The sequence below is a fragment of the Candoia aspera genome, chromosome 14, assembly GCF_035149785.1.
Source record: "Candoia aspera isolate rCanAsp1 chromosome 14, rCanAsp1.hap2, whole genome shotgun sequence".
NCBI classification, from domain to species: Eukaryota; Metazoa; Chordata; class Lepidosauria; order Squamata; family Boidae; genus Candoia; species Candoia aspera.
In genome coordinates, this window is record NC_086166.1 from 7,207,262 (window position 1) to 7,226,249 (window position 18,988).

The following is an 18,988-nucleotide window of genomic DNA, read 5'->3' on the forward strand; positions in this document are numbered from 1 at the left end:
GAAAAATTTGAAGTTCAGCATCCTGGAGAACCTAGCCTGATCTTTGCATTTGTGTGAACCAGGCCGCCTTGCCAAGCCCTGTTTCTTTGGGCAGAGCACATGTGAGCACAGTAACAGTGTTTTCATGGGTTTAGAATCTCCTGCCCTGTGTACATCTATTAATTAAGGTCTTCTTTATTCTTTGTTTGATGTTGTGATATTTAGCAGAAGAAAAGGTCCACCTTTGGATGGCCTTCCCCTAAAATATTTTCATGGGGGGAATGAGAATATATCTTAGGGGCAGACCAGATACTTTCTGTTTGACAAGTCCTGACATTTCCTAATAAGATGTTCTGATACTATGACCCAGAAGCCTTCTTCTCTCTGCCTGGCTATCTGGCAGCCACGGGACAGAATTAAGTTCCAAATACCAACTTTTTGGTGGCTGAGACCCTCACTTATAATTCATAGCAGTCAGAGCATATTGGACAAAACAGTATCAATGTGTCACACAAGAAGTTGGGACTGTTTTTTCAGGTCAGTTTAGGGAATCTTTCTAGGAAAGGATTAGGGGTTTTGTTGTTGCTGTTACCCATATCAAGTTAGTTCACATCCTTCGGTGGATCAAGAGGAGGAAAAAGGGTCTCCCAATTTTGACAGTGTGATTGTGGGGCTGGTGGGGGGTTGAGGACTGCAAAAGAAAGAAGTTTAGGACTATTATGGGTTGACTGTGGGTTGCTCACCCTTGTCTAGATGGTAAATTGCCTGACCCATGTATTAGCTCTCTCCCTGTTATAAGGTGTTTTCATAGGTGGGCTTCATTTTCACAAATGTATTTATTTCAATCTTTATGCCCAAAGATTGTAATGCAAACTTGAAGCAGCTGTTCCTGCATTTTTCCTATCCCTCTGAAGACCCTCTCTTCTCAGTGGGCTGCCTCTTTGGGGCCTTTTTACCCACATCTTCATTTCCCACCCCGTGTTCGTTTGCAGTTCTGCAAATCTTAGATCTCTCCCAGACTTGTAGATGTTCTCCTTTCAGGTATGGGTGCGACTTAAAACCAAAACTTTAGCTTGCTATCAACAGACGTCAAAAATATTTAGAAACATCAAATTGATCAAGACCATTAACTTTCTTCCAAACATTATTTTTGTGAACATCTGGAGGGTGATGTAGACCTCCATGCCTGAACTTGGTTTCAATCCATGTTGTTGACTGATTCTTGATAATATGGAACCGATATCAACAATCTGGTGCTTTCCCACTGTTTTGGAGTACAGCTTCCACAGTTTCTGACCATTAGCTCTTCTGGTTGGGGATTATGGAAATGAGAAATCCAGAACGCTTGAAGGACCCCAGCTCTCCTGCTCCTACTGTATTGGTTTGTAACTGTGTTCAACCAACCCAGTTGGTTTCACTGTTGTTCTAAACTTTCCCTTGCCTTCACAACAGGTTGGGGGTAAGGTTTGACACTGGAGCATACCTCCTCATTTGCTTTCAGTGCATTTCTAAGTGGACTTCTGGGAAATAATTTGTGATAATCAGTTGAATCCTTCTCTTATCACCACCACAAGGAGAAAGGGGAACTTTGCAGAACTCTATTTCCCAGCATACAGTCATCCACTGAGGAAGTTGGTTGATTTTGCTGACCATGCCCCTCTCCTCAAGTCCCTTGTTAGCTCCCAAGTCCATTAGGCTTTCTCCCATTCTTTTTTTCTCAGCAACTTCTTTTGGACTTTTCCAGAAATGGTCTTGGGTAGGTGTTGAACAAACTCGATCTAATGAAAACAGAATTGAGTTGTATTTTAAAAAAGAGAATAAGGCTGTCAGCCCTTTGAGGTAGTCCAGACAAGAAGCACTCCCAGAAGTACTAGCTCTAAGTTTATTGTAAGGTTACATTAACAGAATTGTACAAGTCTGAAAGTACATCTCTCCCCCTTCGCCTTTACAGCCCAAGAAACTAGGGAGGGTCCCTTCTGAGATGTTTGCCACACCCCATTCCTTCTGTGGGCTCCGCTGCCTCTTATCTGACTGTTGCCTGGTCTGCAGCTCTCTTCCGCCTCCTCCTGTCTCTCAAGGACATTCTCACAGACCCTTACAAAGGCAAAGCTCGTCCACCTTGTCATTCATTCATTCTGAAAGCAATCTTTTGTTTCATAAAGAGTGGAAATCACGTGAGAGCAGGTAGAAGAGAAACAAAAGAGAGGGGTCACTACCTTCTCCTGCACTCAGCAAAAGTCCAGTGGTTTGGACTGGCTGAATGGGAGACATCCTTATAAACTCTGGGAGATGATAACCTATCAGGGTTACTGCATCAAGGATAGGTTGAATTAGATGACCTGACAATTCTATAATCCTATGAAAAGCTTTAGCAGATACATTTGTGAATTTATTCGTAAGCCTCAAGAGATTGGCGGGGGGGGGGGGCCTCAGGGTCCCTCTGCCATTACGATCTCCGTGACAAGGCAGTGAAGCATCACTTGCTGAATTTCTACAGGTGTAGCTGCAGAGACACAAGGGCCCCAATCCTTCAGATTGCCCCTAGCCTTACACTGAGGGCTAATGTCACTTAAGTTCTCCTCTGATGAATTCTTTCCATATCTCTGATTTGTTGTCTGTTCCTCACTGGGATGTAATTTAAGGGCAAGAGTGCATCACCTGTAGTTTGGGGCTGCATAAGGACCCCCAACGCCTAGGACGTTTATATGATACCAAATTATTATTCTTGATGTGACTGGAAGGGGAAATGCTTAAATCAACAGGGAGCTTCCTTTTAATGGGACTAAAGGTCATGGAATGTCAGTTACATGATGATGCTAACTTGGCCTGACCTACTTTGGGAAGACAACCCTCTTTATGCTACACGATGTTCATTCCGATTTTATTGCATCCAAAGCTTCCATCTCCTATTCTTTGTGAACGGGAGTTATGACAGCCCTCGGAGATGGTGTCACTTCAGCAACCACCCAGAGTCCCTCTCTTCAGGGGAGAGGGGCGGTGGCAACATTCAAAAAATAAATAACTAATAAATAGAGACATTAAAGGTTGTTCAAGCCAAACAAGACATGAGCCTCCCATTGTGCCAAGGACTCACCTTTCTGGGGTACTTATATGGAGCTGTAATTTTCTTCACGTGTCCTTGCAGCTCCAAACTTAATTCCTCTCGGTCATGTGATTGGTAGGCAGGAGTTAAGATGATAAAAGCTTTCACAACCTACAGCCAAGCCAGAGCAAAAGAAGGTTAACTAACAGTGGCTTTCTATGTATGTGAATGGTTAGCGTTCTGGTGCTGTGGGAATACTGCTTAATAATAATAACAACCACAACCACAACCACATTTGAAGCACTACTTGAACACCATCGGCATTGACGAAATCACCATCAGTCAATTGCATAAGGCAGCTTTGCTTGGAACAGCTTACATCCTGCGACGATACCTCTAGCACCATCAAACAACAACATCTGCCTATCCCAGGTCCTTGGGAAGGACTCGATAGGTGGATAAAAATGCCGAAACTAGTCTAAACATCTAGCTAACTGTGTGACCAACAATAATAATTAATTAAACTTGTATTAATTCCCTGGAGTATTGAAAGCGCTGTTGTCTACTGATTGGGACTACGAGTTTATCTCGCCTGGCATGACCTCCACTACTTTTCTCCTGGTGTCCTCCAAGATGTCTCTGACCATCATTTCCATTGTCTTCACCCAGCAAGGAAGGAGCACCAGACTAAAAGAATGACAGCTCTGTCAGTGACACTCCAATGGATTGGTTTCAGCTGAGTATGTTAGGTGCCCCAAAATTATTACATCTCAAGATTTAGCACCTTATGCAGACTGGCAAAATGGGCCTTATGCATTGAACCATGGCTAACGTGGTCTATAAACCAGACCTATATTTGCTTGAGATTAAAGATAAACCTTCCTTTCTTCCATATTGTGTTTTGGAACTGCAGTATGCTCTTCTCCTCACACAAATGGAACAAGCTTTCATAGTACATGATGTTTAAAATGTGAAACAGAATGCAGTGAATGATGAAATCAACCAAAGACTGGTTAATCAGGGCAGAAGGCACACCAACAGATCTGGGCTTGGTCAATATCAGGACCCTGGAGAGTTTCCCATAGGCACTTCATAGGCTGAAATAGCACTGAAGAAGACAGCTGTTGCTCCAGTACCTACCCATGCTCAGCTCAAGCCTTGTGAGAGGAGATCTCTAGCCCTGCATACTGTGGACTCTAGAGTGAAACAGCCCCTTCAGAAGCCTTTCATTGACTGAGATACTGCAGAAGCTAAGGAAGAATGATCCCGAGATCTGAAATCTCAGATAATGGGAGTGCTATGTCCTCAGATGGGAAGGCACAAAGGGTGATGAAGGATTCTCTGGAATTGGGGTGATCACCAAACATTATTCAGTGCCTTGTTGAGATCCTGACCCCAAGGAAATATCGCTACGGCCATCTTACCTCTCCCCTGATGGGATCTGGGCTGCTGACAACAGCTGCTTCAACTACTGCAGGATGCTTCATCAAAGCGTGCTCCACTTCAGATGGGCCAATGCGATATCTAAATAGGAAAATACCATAAATCAAGGGAGACTATGTAGGCTGCAGGCCAAAAGCTCCAGTCTGATCTCTGAAGAGTCACTGCTCATCAGTGGCTACCCAGATGTTGATAGGCCAAAGTTTAAGGGATACTGGGAGCTATAAATGGAATTAAAATGCTTAATCACTTTATAAAATTAACAGGAAGCACTTGATCTTGGCAAGTTATTAGACTGAATCCCTCTGTGCCCTTGTGTGTACATAGAACTTGTTTTCATACTACAGTGGAGAACCAAAAGTACCTCTGAGCATGCACAAAAAGTAGAAAGTGGAAATTGGAAGGTCACTGGATGAAAAGAGCTCATCTTAGTACACACCTTGGAACTGGCTTTCTCAACCAGGGTTCCGTGGAACCCAAGGGTTCTGTGAGAGGTCACTAGGGGTTCCCTGGGAGATCACAATTAAAAAATTATTTCAAATTCAGGCAACTTCACATTCAAGAGGTAAGTTTCATTCTTTATTTTTAGCTGAAGAATACCGTGAATGCATCTATACAGGCCTACCCATGAAACAAATAAAATACTTTTGTAACTTCTGGCCCATATTTGAGCCTGAATGTGCAGGGGTTCCCCGGGGCCTGAAAAATATTTCAAGGGTTCCTCCAGGGTTGAAAAGTTGAGAAAGGCTGCCTTGGAGACATCAAAATTTTGACTCAATTAATGTTGATGGAAATTTTTAATAGTTGATGGAATCTTTGGTTGCATTTCCATGAGTTTTGATTCTATTCATGGTGATGGAATCTGTGGGTGTGGGTGTGTGTGGGTGTCTGTCAATGGTGATACAGGATTGAGTATCTGGCCTATGAATGCAACTCAGACCTTGCATTGCCATTGTTGGTGTTAAGTGTATCAGAGGTCTTGCAAAGCATTGGCAAAATAAGCCTACCCAGAAGATAAGATGATATCATCTGCTCTTGCAATAAACTGGAGGTATTCATCTTCATCCATGAGTCCTCTGTCTCCAGTGAGGTAGAAGTCCCCACGTGTAGTGGCAGCAGTTTTCTCAGGATCATCCTAAGAGCGAAGAAGCAGCATCTATCAGGGCAATCCATACCTGCACATTCCTTGCTTGGTTGCTGCAACCTCAAGGGATGCCACACTTGTGAATGTGATTCATCACTAGATTATCATGGGGTGGAGAACCTGTAGGCTCTGTGTGGGCCTTAGCCTTGCATTTCAGGTTGCTGAGACCTACAGGATCACAACACAGAGCATTCTCAAATCATCTCAATTCAAAATTCTTTTCCCCCTCTCTTGGCATTGGTCAGCAGAGTTATCCAATGAGATCTCCCATTTAGGAAACCAACTGACAATTGGACAAGCTGGTCCACTGTACTTAATGGTGAAAAAATAATACATCATACAATAATAATACAGTATTTTTTAAAAAGACATAGCCAGGAACTTTAAAAAGACCTGCAGTCTAAACAAACCTTTCATTCTCTCACTTCCCATTGTTAGGATTTTTTAATATGTTTCGAATGCTTCTTTTGGCTTTGGGGATAATATCTATCATCTGTCTATCATCTCTATCTATCTATCATCTCTATCATCTATCATCTATCTAATATATTCCATTCAATAGTATCCAATTCTCGAAGACTGCTTGGACAAGTCTCTGCAGTTTTCTTGGCAAGGTTTTTCAGAAGTGGTTTGCCATTGCCTCCTTCCCAGGGCTAAGAGAAAGTGACTGGCCTAAGGTCACCCATCTGGCTTTGTGCCTAAGGTGGGACTAGAACTCACCCAGTTTTTAGCCTGATACCTTAACCATGACACCAAACTGGCTCTCTATTTTATATATGTTGTTGTGTTGTTTATTCGTTTAGTCGCTTCCGACTCTTCGTGACTTCATGGACCAGCCCACGCCAGAGCTTCCTGTCGGTCGTCAACACCCTCAGCTCCCCCAGGGACGGGTCCGTCACCTCTAGAATATCATCCAACACCTTGCCCTTGGTCGGCCCCTCTTCCTTTTGCCTTCCACTCTCGCTGGCATCAGCATCTTCTCCAGGGTGTCCTGTCTTTTCATGATGTGGCCAAAGTATTTCAGTTTTGCCTTTAATATCGTTCCCTCAAGTGAGCAGTCTGGCTTTGTTTCCTGGAGGATGGACTGGTTGGATCTTCTTGCAGTCCAAGGCACTCTCAGAATTTTCCTCCAACACCACAGTTCCAAAGCAATTTTATATATACTGTATGCATATTTCCATTTCTGCCACTGGCCCTTCCTTCTTCTACCCTATAGCTACACTCACAGTGATATCACTGCTTTACCCAGCATGATCCAAAAAACTAAAGTGGTATATTCTTTGGACACTAAACAATTGGCACCCTTGTTATAGCTTTCCAGCTTCCCAGTTGGGCACAGAGATGTTCTGCAGCTTTGTTTGAAGCTGGACACCACTGGTCATCTCTCCAGCTTCTCCCTTATCATTACCAGGGCTGAGGCAGTACTGGCTGGTGCTGTGTCATCTAAAAAATTCTTCTACTTCCTGAAATTTGCTCAGTTGTTTGATGGGTTCCTTCCTTACCACGTAACAAGTGAAAAGTCCGAGAGGCCTTTGCGGCTTGATTTTTATTGCAATGTCCCCTTCTTCTCCAGCAGGAAGACGATTGGCGTTTTCATCAATGATCTGGAAAAAAGGGGAACCTGTCAATGGTTATTCAAGCTTCCCTTTTGGCTTATTTGATAGGACCTCATTGGCTAGCAGGCTCATTGTAATACAGTATACAATTCTCATGGTATTAAAATATGCTATACAGAGGAAGTCTTCCACCTTACAATATTAATGATTTCCATGACAAAATTGACTTACCTGGATATCAAAGCCAGGAAGAGGTTTTCCAATGAATCCAGATTTGATTTTCATCTCTTTTGAAGTACAGCATATCAAGGACTGTGAGGGCAAATTATAAGGGTGCAATTAAGTTGTTGGCCTCTTTTAAAAACCCTCAACATGCAGTATATGGTCATGAAACAGGCAGTGGAGCCAGGACGTTGACAGAACTGCCAGGGAGTGGTTGATGGGTGGAAGTGAATTTTATTGGGGCCTCAACATTGTGTATTGTTTTAAACAGTTGTTTTATTGTATTGAGTATTTATTTTGATCACCGCCCAGAGTTTCTCCTGGTAGAAATTTGCTTAATAAATCAATTTGTTTAATTAATTAATAAATAACAAACAAACAAATACCTGAAGGTTGCTTATTGACTGATATATCAAGATTCATGCATGGCCATGTTGGTTGGAAGTGTTGGGGGTTGTCATCCCACGTATTTGGATAGCACAAAGTTGGGGGAAACAGTTGTGCATTCAACTTACATCCTGTGATTTGGATGTCCTCAGTACTACAGAGATACTGGATTTCAAGAACCTTATGAAGGAGGCTGGGCTGAGCAAAAAGGACTGGCCCACAGTCCACAGCTCCATGGTCAAGCGAAGAGTTGAATTCAGATATTTCTAGTCCCAGCCCAACACTTATTGACTACATCACATTCTAGCTTTGTGGGATGAAATCAGAGTCTCAGCTGAGTAAGTCTGAAAAAGTTCTACGCATTTTATGTTTTGAACATTTCCACCCTGAGCATTTATTAAAGACACAACTGGCTGCGAACATACAGTTTCTGTCTGTCCATAGCCTTCATGGATATCCAACCCAGTCTCTGTTTTCCACTGCTTGAGTACTTCTAGATTAGCTGGTTCTCCACCACACACGCAGGTCTGCAGACTCTTGAACTTATACCTGAATCAGGATAAGAAGAAAGCAATATTCTTCAAAGAAGTGTTCTTCAAAGAAGCCGTGGGCTCCAAAGTATGAAAAACGGATTACTTGATTGATTATATGCCATTAAATTGGTGTCAGCTCTTAACAGCTACATACATAGACCTTCTCCAGGGTGATCTGTCCCCAACCCAGCCCTTCATGTCTTCCAACGGTGATACAAAATTCCACAGAGATAAAATACTACCGAATGGTCCTGTTTTTACAGAAATTAGTCCTACCTGCTAACATTGTGTTGAAGGAGCATCCGAAAAATGGTCGGTGTGCCACAAAAGGTTGTCACTGGATACTTGGCAAGAGACTGGGAGAGGGGAGGAAGCCATTTTTAATACCATTGAGTGAGAATTGGCAGCTGGCAATACAGAAATGTAATGAGTGATTAATAAAATGAGTAAGACATAAAACAAACAAATCTTGTGGTGTTCCCCCCACACCTCCAATCTTAAATATTTTTGCACAAGATGAATAATGTTTTTATTCCCTACCCTCCAGTATGTCTAGGAAAGTTGCCTTATTACAGAAAAGAAGGGATATACAGAGTGTATCAAAAGCCAGGCCCTAAAGGTTTTATTAATTGATATCATTTTCAGCTACTGTATTTAGGAATATTCAAAAGTCATGTGTTGCTGGGAGTTGGGCGGCATATAAATTATTATTATTATCATTATTATCATTATCTGTTAAACAAGTGAGGAAATATTCAAATATTTAATGTAATTTATATGATAAATTGTTCAACAGGCCTAATTTTGTTATGAGGTCTGATTTTTGGTACACTCTGAGTGTATAATATGCAGAAGAGCTGCTTATTGCAAAACATGGAAATGAATATATGTCATCCCCCTTTATTTAAATCCTAGGCCTTTTCTGTCAGTTTGAGTCAATGGATTTTTGGCTGTTCTTTTCCTTACCTTAAGAGACAGAGACTCCATGTTTACGTAACAATTCTTTCTGGTATGAGAATCTGTGGCTCCTGTCTCACCAAGTTCTGCCTTTCCACACTGATGTTATCATACTTTGCCATCATCTCCTCTAGTTTAAACTGAGCAGACGGGCTGGTATCTTTTTTTGATCTCAAAACACACCTGGCAAGGTGAGGATGGGAGCTTCAACTGAGCAGCGGGGTGGGGGACATTGAGTGGATACTGATTTTTTTTACTTTCCCAAGTTAGAATTGTAGTGAAGATAATAATGAGGGCATTATGTTGTGGAGGGGTGAGGTACAAAAACATTTCAGAGAGTGAGGGAAGGTAAATTAGTGGCTGTATGTGCCTTTAGGGAGTATCATCACCTATCTGTGTGAGACCTCCCAAATAAGGCATCTGGGTTCTTACCTCCAGAACAACTTTTGGATCAAACTGGAGCAAAGCATGTGCAAATATGCATGATCCTTGGGTCCAAGGACAGTAGAAGGCTCCAAAGACAAATTTTATCCAGGCAGGATCAGAAAGACCCCACACAACATCTGAAGAAGTCAGAGCCATCCAGTTTCTGTTAATAAAGAAGCCAAGAGAAGTGTTGTTGGTGACATGAAGACTCAAAATATAGCAGCCAATGTAGGGATGAACAAGCTTGAAATGGGTCAGGTCACAAGCTGCAAGATAGGTTTATTAAAACCTTTCCCTGAGAACTTGCTATATATTTTTTCTCCTCTCTGCAGCTAACCCTGCAGTGATCCATCCTCTAATATCTTACAGATTCGGCTACTGCAATGTGTGGTTTGAAGGCTGTGCTTGATGACTGTCCAGAAGAGAACCCCAACTGCTAACAGGGAATGGCATGAAGGCATGCTTCCTAGCAGTCCTTTAAACCCTGCACTGCCTGTTGGTCCATTTCCCATGTAATATAAAATTCTGATCAATTAGAATAACATCCCACCTTCCCTGCAACAGCTCAAGACAGCATAAGGAGCACCCCTTCTTCCCATTTCCCCCCACAAAATTGGTTGGGTCAAAAAAGCAAATGGCTGCCCAAGGTCCCCCAGGGAGGTTCTGGGGCTGAGGTGGACTAGAACCTGGGTCTCCCCACTCCTGGTCCAGCCCCTTCCCCACTACACCTGATTGGCTCTTGGGCTGAGAGGAAGGGATTGGCCCAAAGTCAGACAAAGAAATTCTGGGACTGAGGAAGGGCTAGAACCTGGCCTAGTCCAGCTCCTTCACCACTGAACCACACTGGTTATTAATATCATAGTTCTCAATTTGATAAACTCCATGTTCTTATGGTTGGCTAGTCAAAGATTGAAATAACAATGTTGCATTGTATTATAGTGTGGCGTGGCTTGATTAATGCTACAGTGGAATGCTAACCTGTTATAGATCAGCGTAACACATGGGCAACTGTAGACTCCGATCTTAATAATGCTAAGAAGGAGAAATGTATATGACTTTGCTTCAAAACATGATGAACTTTCTCTGATAAATTTGGGACCACCTGCTCATTCACTTGAGTGGGGCTCCTGATGGTGGTCCTATCCTGGCCACCCTGTTTTAAAGCACCCCAAACCTCCATTGCTTTTTGGTAATGAAGGAATCATGATGTGGTTGCTAGGAGTAGAAAACAATCTAATGGCACATCATCCATCCATCCATCCATCCATCCACCCACCCACCCACCCACCCACCCATCCATCCATCCATCCATCCATCCATCCATCCACCAATGAAGAAATATGTAGAGATGAGTCAAATGTAGACATACGGAACTACCTGGCAGCAATGCTCAGCCCAAATCCCAAACTACTGTAGGAATGCTGCACCATTTTGGGATAGCCCGTGGTCCCACTGGTAAAGTAGATGGTCATTGGATCGAGACTCTTCGTTTGAACAGGTTGATGCTTGTCAAAGGCAGCTCTTCAGAGAAGAAGAAGGCGAGGTTAGCAGAGCCAGGGGCCAACCAACATATAGAACGTAGCCCAAGAAATCTCTACTCTGGGTTGGAGTAGAAATGGCCAGTCCAGCTACGTTTGGGGTCTCATCTGTTTGTTCTGCTGAACAAGACCCCAGACCAACCTTTCTCAACCTTTTGACCCTGGAGGACCCCTTGAAATACTTTTCAGGCCTTGGGGAACCCCTGCCCATTCAGGCTCAAAGATAGGCCAGAAGTTACCAAGTTATTATATTAGTTTCTTGGGTAGGCCTGTATAGATGCACTAACAGTGTTCTTGAACTAAAAATAAAGAATGAAACTTGCCTCTGGAATGTGAAGTTGCCAGGATTTGAAATAATTTTTTAAATAAATTGCGATCTCCCAGGGAACCCCAAGGGACCTCTCAGGGAACCCGAGGGTGCCACGGAACCCTGGTGGAGAAAACCTGCCCCAGACATTGCCCCGAAGTCATGCTTTGGCAGCCTTAAAGTGAAACTCATCATAAAGCTTAAGGCTTATGAGTCTAGCTACCGATAGGCACAGATGCCAGGATGTTCATCATATATATATCACATATCACATACCAAGTATCACATGTATCTCTTGAAGCAACAGGCAGGATACTCACTGTAGTAAATCATGGAAGTTCAGCCAACCTTCCCTGTGGCTGCTTTTGGAAACCAGGATCCGAGTTTTCAGCCAGCTGCATTCAGACCCCACCGCATCTACTAGCGGTGCAATAGCCTCGTTGGCAATAATACCATGGGCTTTGGATTGCTGGAGTCTGTACAATATGTCTGGAGCAGTCAAGAGGACTGTGGCTGGAATGAAGACGATGCCTGGCCAAGCAGAACAAAGGACAGTGAGAACCTACCCCCCAGAGAAGGAAATGGTCTGGATCTCTGGTGCATGAGCACCCTTGTGACTGACCGCTTCTGATGCAAGCCAAGCTGATCAGCCACCACTCAGGCACCCTAGGAAGTATCATGAGGATTCGGTCTCCCTTGCCCAGATCACAGGCCTCCGAGAGCAGGTTGGCAGCTTTCCTGGATAAGTAGCTCAGCTGCTGGAAGTCCCACTGCACCTCTTCACCATTCTCTCCAACCCACCACAGGGCTGGATTGGAAGGCCTCTTCCCCTCCTGTCAGACAGTAGAGGAGAAAGGACATGGGCAGCCTCAGAAATAGACCTGTCTGACTTAGCCGTAAATCTTACCGGACTACAGGTACACCTTGCTCGGAGTCCACAACTGAGACTGGAATTTCTGTTGCTAAGCGAAGCGGTCATTAAGTGAATCTGACCCAATGTTATGCCCTTTCTTGTGGTGGTCGTTAAGCGAATCACAGTGGGCATTAAGTGGGCCGCATTGTTGTTAAGTGAATTGTGTGGTTCCCCACTGATTTTGCTTGCCAGAAGCTGGCCAGGAAGGTTGAAAATGGTGATCACATGACCACAGGATGCTGCGACGGTCATAAATGTGAACCAGTTGCCAAGCTCCCAAATCGTGATCATATGACTGTGGGGACACTGCGACAGTCATAAGTGTGACAACTGGTCATAAGTCATTTTTTTCAACACTGTTGTAAGTATGAACTGTCACTAAATGAATGGTTGTTAAGTGAAGACTACCTGTACTTGGGATCAATTGTGGAGTGGCATGGATAGGCATTACATGCTAGGCAACTTGTGGATATAGGAAAATGCCGTTCCCTTGGCTGGATAATTTCTCCAGCGATCTCAGTTTTGTCTACTTTGGCAGTAGCTCGCAGGTCCCTTTAAAAGGAGAAACCTGAGACCTTCAGCAGGAAATCAGGTACTTCTTTCTCACAGACATCCAATTTCCAAGTCTGCTCTTGTAATGGTATGTGGGAAAGACCTTGGGAGACTGGGCCAAGAGCTGCCTAGGGAACACTCAGATAAGAGAGGGCTTAGCCTGCAGCTGGATACTGGGTGGGGCAAGAGGCTCAGAAGGAACCCTCCCTAGTTTTGCAGTCTGTAAAGGATACTTACAAGATTGATGTCAGCCCTCCCAGGTAGACCAGGTACCCTTAGGTATGCAATTTGCATGGACTACATATAATGAAGTGGACAGTTTGTCTGAATGCAACATAGGAACCTGTAATGGTATGTGGGAAAGACCTTGGGAGACTGGGCCAAGAGCTGCCTAGGGAACACTCAGATAAGAGAGGGCTTAGCCCGCAGCTGGATACTGGGTGGGGCAAGAGGCTCAGAAGGGACCCTCCCTAGTTCCTTGGGCTGCAAAGGAGACGGGGGGAGAATTGTACGTTCAGACTTGCAAGATTCTGTCAATGTAGCTTTACACTAAAGTAGAATTAGCTCATCTGGTTGTGATTCCTATCTTGTTTACCCCATGAGGCCCACAGCTCTTCGCTCACAATGGCATAATAAATGAATTTACCACTTCAAGATCACCCTTTTGGGGATGCAGCTTCCATACCCACTTCCTCCAGGAAGTGCCTAGCATGGAGTCCTTGGTGCTCTCTGAGCTTGGTTGTCTGCAGACGTTTCATTACCTGACTAGAGAACATCATCAGCGCCCTCAAAACGCTATTCTCATCCCATCCTCGAACTAGTTAACTGTGTTGTGGAAATGAGGCCGTGTCTTGTGGCATATACTACAAAAGCCCCTTGTGATAGTTATTTTCCCTTCCTTTCTTGTGGTATGCACCAAGGCCACATGAAACTCATGTATCACTAACTGGGACTACCTCACTGTATTAGGCTTAAGTTAACAGCCTGAATTAACAGAGACAGATTAATTGCCAGCATCTCCTGTAAAGTTGCTTTCTTTCTCTGTATGCTATCAAAGCATCCTAGAAATAAATTCAGCATTACCTTACCTTTTCTTTTTGGCTCCATTTGTCGAGGACATCACTTGCAAAATTAAAATATTCTGGCACATCTTTGTATTGAGGTTCATTATCGGTGGTAGCCAGAGATAAAAATGCATGGGTGGTCTGGCTGTTGAATCTACAAGAGAATTTAGGAACACCAGCAGACCTGAACCCAGGAAGCCTGGGGAGAAACTTCATAGCACCAGCCATGAGCAACGTCTCCGTCTAGGTAAAGTAAGGAAGGAGTAAGTTGAGTGAGATAATTGTGCTGAAGGATAAACAAGGATGCTAGTGAGCATCTGGCTGTGGGCTCCATGCTGCCTGAAGGGCAAGTAGAAGTTCATTTTTGTAGCCTTGGGTCTTATGCCCACCCACTGAGATTGTTGGGTTGTGACTTAGTCACTATGAATGTCTGTCCCATTGACGAAATGGGGTTCCAGTCTGCAGACTTGAATGATCTTCCATAATGTGACCTGCTTCGGCCACTCCCAGCAGAACCCACCCAGCATAGGGAATTCTGGAGCTGCCATCTCAGGATAGCTGGGGGTGCCATGTTGGAGAAGGCTGGACTAGAATACAATGAAAGCTACTGGCCATATGCTCTACAAAGACTACATAACATCTACCAGGAGAGCTCTCCTTACTCTCTGTGTTACACTAAACGTGCCATTAAGTACTCTGAAGCGTAGCTATCATATGAACCTCAGTCTGTTCGTAGCTAGTCCCTAAACATACTTGTAAAAGTAGCTTAATCTAGCATGTCAGACAGCGCTATAAATGTTCCCATCCATTTTAGTCCTACAGGCACATCTGGAATTTTGGACAGCCATCAGAACAGCTGGCAGCAGAAGTTGGGTGTGAGTTCCAAAAGACAGCATTTTAAATTAGCTGTTTTTCTTGTTCCAACATGGAAAGCAAAAATAAGACATTTCCAGCAAGAAATTTAGCCCAGAGAAGAACTAGGAACTGATGTCCAAATGGTAAACCTATTCGCTCATTGATTGATTGGGTTGATCCCCGCTACAGATGAAGAGATTCTTGGTAGTTTCCAACATACATCAATACAAAACGATAAAAGGTCCATGTAAAAACATGTAAAATGAAATAAAATAAGCCAATCCTAACATAAACCATCTTACTTGCTACAACCCCCCCCCAAAAGATAATTACAGGGAACTGAATAAGTCAGAATTAGGGGAATGCTCATATGCAATTTTTGTTGTTCTCATTCTAATTGTATTATTACTTCTAAGCCAACAAATAAACTGGAAGATTTATTTGCCTCCAAGTATAATGTTAGAGTCCCCCCCAAATCCTTCTGTGCTTGCTCATCATGGCGTAAGGGTGTTTCTAGGAGGGAGGAGCAAAGAACTTAGAGAGTGTATGCCAAAAGTATACAGGTAGGAGACTGGAATTTAGTTGCTAAGTGATGCAGTCATTAAATGAATCTGGATCTGATTTTATGACCACTTTTGCAGTGGCCGTTAAGCAAATAACATGGTCGTTAAGTGAATCATGTGGTTTCCTATTGGTTTTGCTTATTGGAAGCTGGCTGGGAAGGTTGAAAATGGCAGTCATGTGACTGCCGGAAGCTGCAACCTTTGTAAATGTGTGACGGTTGCCAAGCATCTGAATTGTGATCACATGACTGCAGGGAAGTTGTGACGGTCTTAAATGCGAGAAATGGTGGCTAGTCAGTTTTTTCAGCGCTGTCATAACTCCCAATTATCACTAAATGGATGGTCATAAGTTGAGGACAACCTGTATACTCCCAGCAGGGACACCCAAGGATGAAGTTCATCCCAGCTGCCCAGCTAATGCAAGCAGAGAATACCTGAGAATACCATATGGGGCAGCAGCCATATAGAAAGATGCTGGAGGAAGATGACCACTTTAGTGACAATATGCCCTGTGATACTCTATAGAAGCAAAAGGATTTTGAAGAAGCAGGATAGGAAAAGTATTTATGTTTTTGAACTTTGGTATTGGAGAAGACTCCTGAGAATACCATGGACAGCCAATAAGACATACAAATGGATCATCAAACAAATCAACCCAGAGTCCTCACATGAGGCACAGATGAGCAGGCTCAAATTATCCTACTTTGGACACATTATGTGAAGATTCAGCTCTCTGGAGAAGGCTCTAATGCTGGTAAAGGTGGAAGGAAAGAGAAGAAGACGATGACCAGCAGCAAGGGGGGGTGGACTCAGTTTCAGTGGGGATGAGTTTACCATTGGAAGACTTGAAAGACCAGGTTAAGGACAGATCATCAAGGAGAGAATCTGTCTATGTGGTAGCTAGGCATTGACAGCAACTTGATTGCACTTAATCAATCAATCCATCCATCCCAAAATTAATGTTAGAGACCTTTCTCTAAGGAATATAATTTTCTTTAAGTATAGTTTAATTTATATCTTCTGGGAACCAGCAAAAATTATAAATTCAATCTCTTCTCAAAATACCTGGGAAAAGTACCCATAAAGCCACAATTAATTTCAGTCTCCTTCCTTTTATGACCATTTTCAACAAGACATGAAGTTCTATGTATATTTGAACGGATTACTTCATACTTTCACTGTACACACACGCATCTAGACCAAATCCAAATTATTCTCTTAGATGTTCACTTAAAAAAAACTTCCCAGTCTGGGGTTTGCAAATGTTTTCAGACTACAATTTTTTTAAAAAAATAGAACAAATACCTGTGAGGATGATTTTCAAGGCCTCCTCATTAGAAAGCAAGTTCCCCAAGGAAATGCACATGAGAAAACTGGATGTTTTAATACTCAAAGGATAAATTATTATTAATGTTTAACTTTGAATCAGAACATCATATTGTGAAAGTGAAAGGTGGTTACATTTTCCTGAACTGTAACTGAATGTTAATCTTAGACTATTTCACTCACTTGAAAAGTTTCTTTTTCTTTTTTTAAAAATTAATCAACACAATGCAAAACCCTTTCCCCTCCTTCCTTTTCTAAGCTGATTGTGAATGATTGACAAGATAAAGGAAGTCTAGAAGAAGGGCTGTGTCAATCAAACACTGTCAAGATTTTTATTCTCCACCCCCCAATCTTCCTACTGTCATCTCCAAGTATGGTTCAATATTTGAAATGATGAGATGGATGGAGCATTTTCCATTCAATCCCACAAAGGTAAACCCATTAAAATGATAATCCAAAAAGTCATTTGAACTTTGGCAAGATACAAAGAGTATTACATGAAGACACATCTCTCTTGAGAAGGCCCTATGCTGGGAAAGGTGGAAGGAAAGAGAAGAATAGGATGGCCACCAGCAAGGTGGAGGGACTCAGTTACAGTGGTGATGAGTCCACCATTGGAAGACCTGAAGGACCAGGTTGGGGACAGATCATCATGGAGGAAATCTATCTGTGTGGTCACTAAGAATCAAAAATGACTCAATGGCACTCAGTCAATCAATCAATCAATCAATCAATCAATCAAGTCTCTTGGCAAATAATATATTGTCAGAGGATCTACTCCAATTTTTAAGATCTATACACAGAGCACCTCAATGTGTATCTAACACTTTGCTACACCTGGAATTTGGGCTACCTCCTCTTATGGCTGAATGAGGCCATGCCCCCTTAGATCCTGGTCCAAATGGATCCTTAACCTGAGATCTCTTGACTCCTTAACACTATTGGCTATCAATCAGTTTGAAAGAACTGAACTGAATTAGACCTTAGAAGGGATAGGGCATGTCCATATAGCCTCCTTGCCCCAGGGCAAGGGAGCCCAGTGACCCTTATTTGAGCAAGTATCTCCCTGTATCTTAAGCTCAGCCATACAATTGGTTTAGCTGCTCTGCTCCTCAAGCAAGGTTATCTGTCTCACCACAACATGGATGCAAATGGAAGAGGCACCTTGCCTTGACATATTCTGTGTCAGTGATCTCCAGTTAGCCTTGCCGCTCTGGTCTTGGACTATCTCCTGACCATGTGCCTGCTGGTCATTTTTTGCCTGTGTGAGGGACTCGACTCTGATGCCACTCTCCATTTTTTGGGTATACTTTGACGAGTAGTTGACATCAACCACTCAACCCTAAGAGTCGTGCCATTGACAGCACATCCCAAAGCATTACAAAAACAGCTCGAAAAGCAGCTAGCGTGCCAAATGGCCATGCATTTCGATGATGTGACCAATCTCAACCAGGGCTTGTAGCCACCCAGCCACCACTTGCATCCCTTGATCTGGTGGATGCTTAGCATTCATTTACAAGTTTTACTGTAAATGAATTTAGATTTTAACTTCTTTATATACAATTTTAGTTAGTTTATTACAATTGTAGACCATGATCATGAAATGAAGACACCCAAGTTAAGGAGTATATACACAGTTTTGGACATCTGCATTTCATGCTGGTGGTCTACAACTGAAATAAACTTTACAGGTAGTTCTCACTTAACAACCATTCAGTTAGTGATGGTTCAGACTTGCAACAGTGCTGAAAAAACCGACTTGCGACCTGTCCTTGCACTTACAACCATCGCAACATCCCCACGGTTACATGATCATGATTTGGGTGCTTGGCAGCCACTTCGCATTTACGACTGTCGCAGCATCCTGCGGTCACGTGCTTGCCATTTTTGACTTTCCCAGCCAGCTTCTGGCAAGCAAAATCAATGGGGAACCTCATGACTCGCTTAATGACCATTTGGTTAGCTTAATGGCCGCAGTGATTCACTTAACAGATGCCACAAAAAAGGTTGTAGAATTGGGTCGGATTCACTTAATGGTCATTAACTGACCATTTTGCTTAGCAACCAAAATGCTGGTCCCAATTGTGGTCATTAAGTGAGGACTACCTGTAACTAAAATTGACTTAGGATGCAGTGAGAAGAAACTAAGGTCAAATCCACATCACCTTTCTTTTTGTGACATG

The 18,988-nt window shown here is 43.0% G+C and overlaps 1 protein-coding gene and 1 long non-coding RNA gene across 2 annotated transcripts in view; one reads left to right on the forward strand and one right to left on the reverse strand.

Moving 5' to 3' along the window:
* Positions 1-18,988, forward strand: part of LOC134505436 (uncharacterized) — a 289,243-nt gene that overhangs the window by 113,666 nt on the left and 156,589 nt on the right. The window lies entirely within an intron of this gene.
* LOC134505092 (acyl-coenzyme A synthetase ACSM3, mitochondrial-like) lies at positions 1,061-14,640 on the reverse strand. Its single transcript, XM_063314620.1, has 13 exons — positions 14,086-14,640; positions 12,155-12,365; positions 11,853-12,063; positions 11,065-11,208; positions 9,694-9,850; positions 8,581-8,660; positions 8,197-8,320; positions 7,394-7,474; positions 7,109-7,210; positions 5,470-5,597; positions 4,447-4,546; positions 3,074-3,193; positions 1,061-1,757 (listed from the first exon to the last, which is right to left on the reverse strand). Exons 1-13 carry the CDS (start codon positions 14,287-14,289, stop codon positions 1,671-1,673), a joined length of 1,749 nt encoding a protein of 582 aa, XP_063170690.1. The 5' UTR covers positions 14,290-14,640; the 3' UTR covers positions 1,061-1,670.

Excerpts from the sequence above, each read along its gene's own strand:
- LOC134505092 (XM_063314620.1), bottom strand. The coding sequence starts at position 14,289 with ATGGCTGGTGCTATGAAGTTTCTCCCCAGGCTTCCTGGGTTCAGGTCT. Across the intron at positions 9,851-11,064 it reads GGGCTGAGCATTGCTGCCAG|AAACTGGATGGCTCTGACTT; the intron begins GTAGTTCCGTAT and ends CTTTATTAACAG. Across the intron at positions 4,547-5,469 it reads GATATCATCTTATCTTCTGG|ATATCGCATTGGCCCATCTG; the intron begins GTAGGCTTATTT and ends TTTCCTATTTAG.